At 36.9% G+C, this 12,946-nt stretch overlaps 2 protein-coding genes across 2 annotated transcripts; both read right to left on the reverse strand.

Moving 5' to 3' along the window:
* Window positions 1-432: 432 nt before the first annotated feature.
* On the reverse strand, window positions 433-7,306 carry LOC142985291 (uncharacterized). Its single transcript, XM_076133378.1, has 6 exons — window positions 7,209-7,306; window positions 6,145-6,225; window positions 5,587-5,789; window positions 4,543-4,728; window positions 3,457-3,628; window positions 433-2,774 (listed from the first exon to the last, which is right to left on the reverse strand). Exons 2-6 carry the CDS (start codon window positions 6,223-6,225, stop codon window positions 1,287-1,289), a joined length of 2,130 nt encoding a protein of 709 aa, XP_075989493.1. The 5' UTR covers window positions 7,209-7,306; the 3' UTR covers window positions 433-1,286.
* A 2,759-nt stretch (window positions 7,307-10,065) lies between these two features.
* LOC142984976 (uncharacterized) lies at window positions 10,066-12,097 on the reverse strand. Its single transcript, XM_076132884.1, has 6 exons — window positions 12,093-12,097; window positions 11,676-11,892; window positions 11,031-11,207; window positions 10,443-10,535; window positions 10,202-10,297; window positions 10,066-10,071 (listed from the first exon to the last, which is right to left on the reverse strand). The coding sequence occupies exons 1-6, from the start codon at window positions 12,095-12,097 to the stop codon at window positions 10,066-10,068; spliced, it is 594 nt and encodes a 197-aa protein (XP_075988999.1).
* Window positions 12,098-12,946: the final 849 nt, after the last annotated feature.

Genomic DNA, 12,946 nt, shown 5'->3' on the forward strand with positions numbered 1-12,946 from the left:
TCTCCTAGTAGCTGTGGATTTACAACAGATACTTAACCGCACTTATTTTAAGCCAAATCGGTCGAACCGTTCCACAGGTACCAGGAGATCATGACCACTGAGGAGGTATATTAAATCGTTATTGTAATATTATTTATTCAGCTACTGCCCGCTAGATGTCGCTAAACTTGCAAAATTTAGACTTTCCCTTTCAAATTGATCCACAGCTACCAGGAGATCATGAATACCAAGGAGGTATATTAAATTGTTAGTATTAGTTCAGCTACTGCCCGGTAGATGTCACTAGATTGTATTAGTTCAGCTACTGCGCCATAGATGTCACTAATTTGTATTGATTTGATACGATAAATATTGAATTTGCAAAGGAGATCTTGACTATAAGAAAAGGGGTGATAATAAATAAAATACTTAAAAAAACAAGCATTTAATTTAATTAAAATACAATAAAATTACGATACAATAATTGCAACCAATAATCCGATCACAGAATCACAAGGCTTATGAATATTTAATTATATCGACAATTATTTTAATTTATAAATAGATAAATAGAAAAATATCGCCAAAAATTACCACAGATTTTTTTAAAGTAATAAATGCTGTATAGGCCCGGTTTCTGAGTACATTTAGCGGTAGTATATCTATTCATGCGTGTGACGGAGACGTAACAACGACGTGCTTCCGTTCGGTCACACGCACTCCTGCGCCGCGACTTATTGCTATATTCAGACACACAAAGATAAACGTGGCGTTTATTTATTTTTGATAAAAACAAAAATCAAGAAATTTTTCAAACAAAAAAATTTCTAAAGCAGCCTAAAAAGTCAAAAGAACCTCCTCCTTTCTGAGGTCGGTTAAAAAGCCACTAAATGCTGACTTTATTAGTACAATGCTTTTATAAAAACAGTTTAACGTCTATTTAAAATTAATATTATTATTTTGTATATGTTTAAGTTAAATGCATAAAATCCTATGGTAATTTTTGGCGATGCTTTAAAATACTTTATACAATCAAATTCACTCCTAGGACATACCAGTGTATTAATTTCTATGGCGATTAAATACCGATACCATAGAAATTAATACAAAGTAACAATAATGCCTGAAAGTTCTTTAGAACAGTTCTTGAAGGTATGCAAAGTCCCCAACCCGCAGTTGGTCAGCGTGGTGGACTCAAGGCCTAACCCCTCCCTCATTACGGGAGACACTCGCCCAACAATGGGACATTAATGGATGAAATTTAAGTTCCAATCCCGACACAATAAACGTACAGCTTAAATACATCTTTATGAGTCTTCATCATTTCCACTATCACTAGATAATTCCCCATCTCCGATAAAAACCTCCTCCTGAGCCGAATTAATTTTACGACTCAATTGCAACACGGAAGCCATAGCCATTCCCGTTCCAAAAGTATACTCTATGGGCTTCAAACTCTCATCTACATTGTCTATAACCGGTCTATGGTTGGGATAATTCTTTTTTCTAACAGCTCTATGTCTACGAACATCATTGAGTAATGCCATTTGTTTTTCTTTATACATTTCGAAATCACTTTCGGAAGATGAATTTGACAATTCTAAGTCCGCTTTTGAGAATTTAATATCGTTGTTTCCATTTAATTTGTTAGATGAGGAAGGTTCTATATCGCTTAAGTCTTCAGAAATACTCTCAAAGTCTTTATATGAAGATTTTTCAGAGACTATTTGTTTACACCAACGAGTTATATAGTACTTACTACCACTGTTTACAGTCAAAAGTTTACTTTTCACGTTCAATTTAGCATTAGCTTCGAAGACATCACCGCTTATGTCACTCTCATTACCATATTTAGCTATTTTGAGCCTAAATTTCTTATTTTTAATCCTTATTCGCTTAGTTTTTACACTTAATTTATGCTTTTTTGTAGATTTTTTGTTAATTTTCTTAATAAAACCCTTTCTTTCGATGTAATCGTCTAGGCTTATTTGTCTAGGGAACTCCGGGATGTCTTTCAATTCCGGCATTGTTTTAGCCAACGCTTGCCTCTCTCGCTCTCTCATAACGTCTTCTCTTTTCCCCAATTTTCTTTTTAATTCGCAAAAAACTATTTTCGAAGTCTCCCTTTCTTTTTTACCAGGCGCCGTAGTTAAATCTCCCACTGGCACAACAGAATCATCATCATCAGTTTTAACAAAATAAAAAACTTCATCCTTACTCTCTGGCAAATCATCTGTCAATGTCAAAATTCCCGCGTTTTCCGTAACCTCAACATTCTCAACTGTAACCTCTTTTTCACATTTATTTTGCAATTTCTTCAACCGCAATTGCGAATTTTGTATACTTTTCAAACATTTAGTTAAACCATCAATAATGTCGTCTATATCTTTGTTTAGAACTTCCAAATCTATGTTTTGTTTGTTCATTGCACACGAATCTAGGAAAACATCGAGACTATTGCACTTATTTGCCGTTAATTTAATTTCTAAACACGTTTTGGCTACACCCGTATGTACATCGGAGTAGACCCAACTATCATTGACAGCTGTGCCTAACTTTTTCACTTCGGTATTAACATTGGCTGAATTTTTCAGTAAACGATACATTCTTTCTAGAGATTCAAGATTTTGTTTAAATTCTTCAGTAAGATGTGGTATAACTGTGTTGTGAATCCAGTATAATCGCTCGTTGTAGTTTTTGTAGACGCGTTGGGCGGCCGCCGGCGGGATGTAGTGCGCCTTAGCTAGGTGTTTCAGTAGTGTTGATTGCACTACTAAGTATGCGTGGTGGATTTTCTGAAAATGGAAAAGGGTAATTTTAGTTTCAGTTTTTAGTAAGTAAGCTAGTAGTAATATAGTTTATAGAGTCTATAAAATAAAAATATATCACTGAAATGCGCATAACATTTGAACAACTAAACTAAATTGGATTCGCTTTACGTGCTCTCCGAGGCACGGAGGTCTAAGACCTCAACTTCCTAACTCCGGGCAATCTCTGAGAAATTTTAAACAGAAAATCTCAGAAAAGACTTATTGGCCCGGTCCAGGATTCGAACCTGAGACCTGTTGCGCGGCAGGTGCATACACTACCGACCTCGCCACAGAGGCAATTAGTAAGTAAAGGATAGAACATGCTTTTTGAATTGTATCTGTATAAATAAGATGGGGGTTGTAAATGTTTTAATTAAAAATTTCGGTTAACTGGAACTGTCAGGATGAACAATACTTATGAAAAATAAGAACTTTGTAATTCCGTTTTATTTGCGGAATTACTGCAAACAACAATTAACAAATTATTTGTTAATTATGAAAATTTCAACAGTCTATCATGCCCATACCATACCATACCATACCTACCATAACTATCACGGTTCTTGATAACCAGACAGACAAACAGACAGACAGCGGCGTCATAGTAATTAGGTACCGTTTAGTTTTGTTTACAAAAATTTAAAAACTAAATAGGTAAATAACTTACCATGAGGTTATCATCCGGTTGCCTAGCAACGGCCTGCCAGTCAATATCAGCGTGCAACCACGGCGCGTTGCCCAGCACGGCCGAGGAGGCACGCGACAACAACACGGACAGAGCGCTCTGCTGACGACACAGTAGCAGCCGGGTTGAGTCTATCACTGATGTTAGCGAGCCACTGGAAATTAAATAAATAAAAATTATATTTTGAAAAGAACTGGTCGGATCTTGCCGCCGATAGGGGGATTTGGAAGGGAAGAGGGGAGGCCTTTGCCCAGCAGTGGGACATTCAAATAGGCTAAGGAAAAAAAAATTATATGAATATATATTGCTATGGCTATAAAGAAATTCATTGATTATCATTGCACTAATGAATGCTAAATTTTATCTAATTGATTGCTTACATACATACATTAAAATATGCTTTTTTTCAGACAAAAAGCTGCTTGAGATAGGCTGTTTGTTTGTCGTATGGTTAGTGGTAAACCTAGTGTCAAAGTTGTTTAAGCCGCCTGAGAGGCCTTAGACATGGCTTAACGTCTGTCTTAGTAGACAACAGCCGGGACCGACTTTTTACGTACCGTCCGAAGCACGGAGACGCCCAGCTGAAATACCACTATGCGGCCACCCATCTATGGGATGACCGCGCCATGGGTTGCTTAACCTACAGATCGTTTACCGACCAGTGAGAGCAACTGGCTATGGGCGCTTCAACTGTTGTAGTTTTTTTTAACTAATATAGGTTTATAGTGTGTTAGTGAATAAGAGGGATAATATCCATTAAATAATATTAACAATTTTTTAAATTAAATAATATAGAATTCTAGAATTTTTTATCTATACTAATATTATAAAGCTGAAGAGTTTGTTTGAATGCGCTAATCTCAGGAACTACTGGTCCGATTTGAAAAATTCTTTCAGTGTTAGGTAGCCCATTTATCGAGGAAGGCTATAGGCTATATATCATCACGCTACGACCAATAGGAGCACAGTACCAGTGAAAAATGTTACAAAAACGGGGAAAAATATGATTCTCTTATGTGACGCAAGCGAAGTTGCGAGGGTCAGCTAGTATTAAATATAGTTACTCACAGTTGTGCATACAAAGCAGCATACTCCTTCAAACAGGCGGCAGTCCTCCTAGCGAGGGCTAGGTACTCTCTCATGACAGTCAGCAGCGAGGTCAACGACCCCGCACACTGTGATCTATGTGCCCAGCGGACTGCGAGCGGGATAGATGCGTAGGCTGATATGTTGAGGAGGAGAGAACGGTGGATGCTGAAAAAATAATTAGATACATATTATTGTTTGTTTCTTTAGCGTATGGTTAGTGGTCAACCTAGTGTCAAAGTTGTTCAAGCCGCCCAAGAGGCCTTTGACATGGCCTGTCATCTTGGTAGACAACAGCCGGGACCGACTTTTTACGTTCCCTCCGAAGCACGGAGACGCCCAGCTAAAATAGCACTATGCGGTCACCCATCTAAGGAATGACCGCGGTAACGATTGCTTAACACACAGATCGTTTACTGACCGGTGAGCGCAACTGGCTATGGGCGCCTCAAATTCACAACTCATTGGACAACTCACATATGGTCGCCTGATTCCAAACTAAGCAGAGCTTGTACTGTAACCAGATAACTGATAAACATACTTATATACATCTAAATGCATAATTATGCAGATACATTAACAACCAGGCTTAGGACAAATACTCGTGTTCATCACACAAATATCTGGGATGGGATTTGAACAGTGATTGCAATGAGGCAATCGCTTTAACTGCTGCTCCAAACGTGCCGTTATAGATATTTATAATCCAATAACCTAGTAGAGTGCTTTGTCTGCAAAGACTGTCTTATGCAGCTGATAGCTAATAGTGGTATATGTGATACCATAGAGATTTGACTAAAATTTTGTCTAAGAGTATCAAATTCTTATTCAAAAATATTATAAAGTTGAAAGTTTTGCATGTAAGTAAGTTTGTTACTCTTTCACTCTAAAACTACACAACAGATTGTCATGAAACTTTGTACCCACATAGTTTTAAACATAGATGAACACATAGGACACTTTTAACCACAAGAAACACACTCACTCAGACCTAGTAGAAGCAAAAACTAGTTCTTAATTACTTACTGTCTTGGTGGAAAGGCCATGACACAAGCAGCCACTCCCACAACCGCCGCTACCTTCTCCCCAGTTGTCATCCATCCTTTACCACCCGCAGCTATTCTGACCTCATCCGGAGACGGAGCCTCTTGCTCCACTTCTAAACTGTCTTCTCTGAATAATAGGCCACTTTCTAGTATTGATATTATGTGCTTACGACTGTATATTACCTGAAATGTGTTAAGTTATTTCATTAATAGGAGTTAGGAAATTATTTTATTTTGATTGCCTCCATTGTAGCAGTGGTTTGTTTCACCACTTCTCTATCATGCCATTAAGAGGTCCTGTGTTCGATTACCACAAATATTTCGAATCTGGTTAAATTGTGTCTGTTGTTCTGTAATAGTCCTTAGATCAGCCCCTGAGCCTATGCAAATTTAAAGTCTCAGTAGATTAGACTGTCGCATTTAACAAATAATTTGTATGTTTCTAGTTTCACTCTGATATAAGTTAATACATTATATTGTATGTTCATAGTCAGTCAAAGTTTCTATTGATAAGTACAAAGTTTAGTTGTTAGCTTACCATATTAGGCCTGAATTTCATGGCCACCCATCTTCTTGAGAGTATAGGAGGACTAAAATCTTGCTTCATAAATAATGCCATCTGAAATATGCATGCAATCTCAAGTTTATATCTTTTTATACAATTTATACAATCTTAAGTTTTAATTTATTTTAACTGACTTGCCAGTGAGACCACAGCAAAATAAATCATTTATTACTTGCAAAGATTTATAAACAAAAAGGCTTTATAATAGATTAGGTAACAGAATTAGTAGATTTCTCGGTTGGAGTGTAGCAAAGGGTGTGCAAGGCGATTAGGACTTAGAAAAATTTTCACGATTTTTGAAAAATTCATTAATCGTGTTTCTTTTGCTTTTATCGTATAGATTGGCTAAAAATAAGCACTTTTTGCCCCTTGAGTTTTTTTGATCCGACCCACCGTTTGCCGACAAAATGGGTTTAAAGTTCTCTCGTTACTATAGGAAGCTGGACTTAGAAAATTTTTCAACGAAAATTAAAAAGTCTCAAAATGTTGCTGTTTTTGGTTTTTATCGTATAGATTGGCTAAAAATAAACACTTTTTATCCCTTGGAATTTTTTGAACAGATCAACCGTTCGCCGACAAAATCAAAATGAAAGTCCAAAAACGGAGTTTTTGGCAAACCGACATGGGTAGGTTAGGTTAGAAGGCTGAGGTGGGAGCGAGCGAAGCGAAGCTCAGCCGTTGTAAGTGCAGTTATCCAAATACATAGCAAGACGAGATATTTCAAGATATTGTATGATCATGATTAAAATGTAGTATAAGTCACTGCCTACGTCGTGCTAAAATGGCACACATTATGAGACTGAGAGTCACTTGTTAAAGTGGAGTAAGTGAAGATTATTAGACATACTACAATTATAGACTTCAAATAGCAGAAATTAAACCTTTAAGATGAAGATAAATCATCTAAGAGTTGATACGATGTACCGGTAAACATCACCGCAATTGAAGATAGTTTTTCTTTGTTTTTATCTTAGAAAGCTAGAAACGTGTTACTCTCAGTAATCTGTAAGGACATATTTCTGTTTTCTCATACTTACTTTAATAATTGGAATTATATAATCTTTAATAATCAGTTTTTTACATTTTTATGCGAAATTCACCAATTCTTTGTATGTTATGACATTGACAATGACAGTTTTGACAGATTCAGTTTTGACACCGACTGACTTCGTTCGTAAACGTAACTATAAAAATACCCATACGGTTCTAAGTCAAAACGCAACAAAAAAATATTTAAGTAATATTAGAGCGGTTTCACAGTGTATTAATTACTTAGGTAAACTTTTAAGTGTTTACTAGTTTACTATTTCTACAAAACCTTCTAAAATAAGTTTCAGAACAAAAATGTAAGCAATATTTTACATCAGATTATTGAGACTACTACACTAACCATATTTATTATTTGCTCTATAAATTTCCCATAAATCAAAATAATTTTGTAATAAAGGGTAAATAAATGAAAACCTTGATTTTATTTTTTTTATTCCTACAATCATCAGTGCTGATACTCTAGGTTCTAAACCGAACAGTGCGTATAGTATGATGTCTTCTCAACAGCAGTTGTATCAAGTTCCTCACGATGAAGAAGGCAGTTTCGATGACTGTAAGCACGCTGGCGCCGACGAATAATGCTGTTGTACCTCCTAAAGATGCTGTAGAATATAATAATACTACTTATTATGATAATATTACCTGCCAGACCTTCAATAACTGGTGTAAAAGTAGAATAATATCTATGTTTAAGTTCTTGGTTAAATGCATTTATCGTGTAAAAAATGTCTTGAATTTTACAGTCAAGAAATTCTTTAACGGGTCACCCGGAATAAATCTCTGTGCCTCGGGGAGTTTCCTGAAGATTTCCAATATCGTCAAATGTTGTCTCCTCTATACCTATAATAATAAATAAATTTAACCCATTACTGTCCCACTGCTGGGCAAGGGTCTCCTCCCGTAATGAGGGAGGGGTTAGGCCTTGAGTCCACCACGCTGGCCAAGTGCGGGTTGGGGACTTTGCATGCCCTCAATAAATGTATTAAACAAATTTTTAGGCATGCAAGGTTTCCTCACGATGTTTTCCTTCACCGTTGGAGCACGTGACAATTATTTCTAATACATACATAACTTCGAAAAGTCATTGGTGTGTTGCCTCGGGTTCGAACCTGCGACCACTTGCGTAGGAGGTGTCAACTTATACCACTCGGCTATCACTATTCCACATAATTATTTAGGTAGGTATACATAATCACGACGCGAACAAAAAATGTCGCTATATTAAGGTGCTCGCACACAGTAATATAACGTTAGAAACTGACTTATAACATTTGTTTTTAAACAAATTGTTTTAAATTTTTATTAAAATTGTTTTGTTATCGTGTTACACAATGTTGTTTAAAGTTATATAACTGCTGTGTGGGAGCACCTTTATACACATATATCACCATTTCGAACGTAACGGCTACCTACCGAACAAGTCTTCCAAAGTAAAGATAACGTCTCTATTGAGTCTGATCTTGGGCGGCATCATGTTCACTCTGATGGCAGACACCATGCTCTCTTGCTCTTCCTCCTCCTTGCCCTCGTCAGTTGAACTCCCATTCATGTTGGATTTAAGATAAAAAAATATTAGTAGTGTTGGTGATACTTACTTTACAAACAACTACAAATGATTCAAGTTAATTAATGTTGCGTTTTTTTTGATAACGCGATTCAGGATCTGTAATTTTTCAGGAGTTCGATCACTAATTATTTGCTAAATGGCGTTGCTTTTTATTTAACGTACATAAGTAAATATGCGTAAGTATTAACAGCTTGCTAGTCTCCAAAAAATATGGAGAAGTATTTATTTTTGGGCAATATGTGTGCCACGACACGTTGAACCTTAGACAAATCGGACTTAAGACAGAATTTTCAAAATAAAATTATGAAGAACTTACATCAAGACGACGCAATAACAATATTGTCTCATACCTATTAAAATATATACTTGACTATGTTAAACAAGTCTGTCTCAAGTTAATCTTGACTTTATAAACAACGGGCACAAAATACAACCAGACACGAAAATATTTGTTCCACGTGGAAATCAACCCACGATCTCCTGACCAACTGACAGTAACGTGGCGACCACCTTAACTACTGCGCTACGCAGTCAAACAGGTTATGTATGAAATACTACCACTTTATCAACAACCACTAACCGAATAACTATCTTCTTAGTGTGCGAGTAATAGTTAAGTTCAGCACACTGCGGCAGGCAGGAGCACTTGGCGAGGTTCTTTGGTATATTGATGAGAATCTCCACGTTTCGTCCGATGCAGGCCATGCCGCGTGCGTCACATACTTCTCCATCTAGTTTCAAATATAAAATGACATCAATACATACTTACTGACATAGAGCAGTTTCATGACTTATGGTTATTTGTCAGATAACTTATCCGAGAGCAAAAGTGCGACGTAAGATGTTCTTAAACTTTCCGAAAAGTTTATTTAGTTAATTTCATACCAGTTCAAATTATGTGCCTTAAACACTACAAAATTTGAAGTAAACATGTAAAAATCACAAAATTATTCCGACTGGTCTAGAACAACAATGCTTAATTTCAAGTATTATTATTTCTCAATCGGTGAGTCCTAACTTAAGTTAGCCTAGACCAGAGGCAGATACCTATATCGTTTGGACATCTGCCTAACACTACAGATATAACAAGTCAGGATTCAAGACAAAGTCGAATGTTACCTCCTTTAACGTGAAAGTAAGGTCTACATCCACAAAACATGGCCGCCATCCTACTGCGACAATGCATCTGACACAACGAGAAACTGTATGCCTGAAATACAAACAAGCAAATTTTAAGCAGGTTTTAGCGTTACAGAACAACGATTTTAAATATATTATTATGCCTGGTATCACATGAGACCGTTTGGATGATATTGCAATATAAAAGGAGAGGGGGTTAACTTGACACGAAATTTGAAGTTCACGCCGATAGATGTCGCTATTTATTATATTTATTTTGTTATTAAAAGTTACCCGTATGGAGTCACTGATCCATTCGTCAGGATATTTACAACGACGCTGCTCAGTTCTCAGGTTCTTCACGCTTGGAGAAGCCTGAATCTCCACCACCTAAGAAAAAAAATGTTGCATTCAGTATGTAAACTAACGACACAAATCACAAATGAATTGAAAATATAAACTCAATTTTTTTTACATAGGTCAAAAGTAGTTAGCTCTTTGCAGAAAGACGCGTTTTGATTTTGAAATCACCTACCTTGAAGTCAATGACTAGTTCTTCACCCGGCATCACTTCTCCCGTAGGATTCGAGATAGCTGTTGATATCTCGTATGGAGAATGAATGAAATACTGTAAAACAGAAGACTATCTCAGGAGTATAAAACTTACATCCTAAGCTAAGGCTTCTTCTTTACAAACATCATTACAATGTGTTTATTTAGCGTGTTTTTAAAATACAACATAAAACTTTCTGATTTAAATATTATTCTAAACTTTGAAAAACGTAATTCTACTCATTATACTTGGTAGTTCAGCATTCCGCCAAAAGATGGCGCTATTCAAAATAACAACAAAGTTTTGAACAATATTTTTATAACCAGCTCAAATATAATTTTTAAATACACAACAATTGACAACATTTAATTTTTTTAACTAACATATATTATCATTTTATTTAAAACTAGATGTGAAATAAGGGGACCTATATTTTTCTTTTCGTGATTTTCAGTTATTTTCATTCATGATTTTCACTTCGAAAATTGTTTCATTCTAAACAGACGTAAGTGCCAAATGACGTCACATACTAGGTTGAAGCTATATTTTACCAAGCACTTCGCTACTCACTCTCACAGCATTATTCTCAGAATCAGCTCTGACATAGCACTGTCCGCTATGATAGTGACACTGCAGCAGTCTCTGTGGTTTCCACGCCGAGTCCTGTCTCATGTGCTGGTACTCCGCGTACATTGAGTTGAAGCTCAAACACATGCCCACTTCTGTCATTACTGGGTGCCAGCGGACCTAGTGAAAAGAAAGATGTCTTCACCAGGAAATCTACTCGGAAAATTCTACCATGAGTCGTCTGTAAGATGAAATCTACCCGGAAAATTCTACCATGAGACGTCTTTAAGATGAAATCTACCCGGAGAATTCTCCCATGTGACGTCTTTGTCATGAAATTTACCCGGAAAATTCTACCATGTGACGTCTTCAAGACGAAATCTACCCGGAAAATTCTACCATGAGACGTCTTTAAGATGAAATCTACCCGGAAATTCTCCCATGTGACGTCACCGTCAGGAAATCTATCCGGAAAATTCTACCATGAGACGCCATCATCAGGAGATCTGCTCGGAAAATTCTACCATGAGAAGTCTTCATCAGGTAATCTATCACTTCAGCGTGATGGACTCAAGGCCCCTTCCTCATTACTGGAGGAGACCCTTGCCCAGCAGTGGGACAGTAATAGGTTAAATCTTTTTTTTTTACCTCATAATCTTTCTGCGAAACAACGACATTTAACGTCATATTCGGATGCACGGTCAACGCCAGCTCTAACAAATTGATGCCCTTCACCGTCTCATCAGCCTGGTACTTCCAGAAGTTTTGCAGGTTATCACGGAACGACACGTCTGCTACCAGTTCTATGAAGTCGTAGTAGTACTGGTATTTGTCTGGGTCTGATTCTTCTGTTACATTCCATGTGCTGGAAATTAAGCTTTATTATACGACTTTTAAAAAGGGAGGACGTTTTCAAGTCTCTGGTTTTTTTTGGAGCTAAAAAACGGTAAGAAGGAAGTCTTTTCTCTTCTTCGTCTTGGTATTTATTAATGAGACGCCCATAGCCAGTTGCGCTCACCGGTCGGTAAACGATCTGTGGGTTAAGCAACCATTGGCGCGGTTTACAGCATTTATATATAGATAGTCAAATATACCTTTTTCAGTCGACTAAGTAGTCCTATAGCAGAGTTTATTCACCTAGCTTTTCTTATGATAGTTAGTCACAAAACGTTAGTAATGACCAACAAAAAGGCCAAGTTATCTTAAGTTCCTGTAATTAACTTTTTAGCTTCGAAGGGACAAAAGCTAGCATTTTATCTTACCTTCAAACCTACTTGATAAATCATGAATGTCTTATTTACTTACGTTTCAATAACTTCCCTTGCTTTATCGCTTTGTACTCTGTCCAAATAGCAGGCAGTCACTGCTGGGAAGGTGGACCACCAGCTCCGGTAGTCTCTTTGTAGAGAGACCACTACCGGTTCCGAGTTATACCTAGAGATTCATAGAAATATTAGAAGTAAATGATGCAGAAGTAAGAGATAGGGCGTTTTATTTTGGAAATGGTTCTTTTGTTCAATCTAAATCAGCACCTACTACGGTCAAATTTTGAAGAATACCTATGATTTTTAGTTAGAGATCAAAAGATCGTTTTAAACAGTGTCCACCTGACGTGCAGTTATTTTGAATCGAAGCAAGATGGATCGATAACCTAGAGCTGAAATACCAGAATACGAGAGAAAGAAAAGGGGTGAGTGCCTTAACGACAGGAGGTTTTCTCCAGCAGTGGATTGAAAAACCTGAGCTTGATGATTATGGCGAATGAAAATGTCGTTGGTTTAATGTGTCTGTAGATACCTACTTACCTGTACCATTGACTGAGCGCGCAATAAACAGCACCAGCAAAAGCGCTAACAGTAAGTACAAACCACAAAATCCTGTAACACCAAAAAGATTTGTACAAAACAAAATGGCGACGA

The sequence above is a fragment of the Anticarsia gemmatalis genome, chromosome 29, assembly GCF_050436995.1.
Source record: "Anticarsia gemmatalis isolate Benzon Research Colony breed Stoneville strain chromosome 29, ilAntGemm2 primary, whole genome shotgun sequence".
Classification (NCBI taxonomy): domain Eukaryota; kingdom Metazoa; phylum Arthropoda; class Insecta; order Lepidoptera; family Erebidae; genus Anticarsia; species Anticarsia gemmatalis.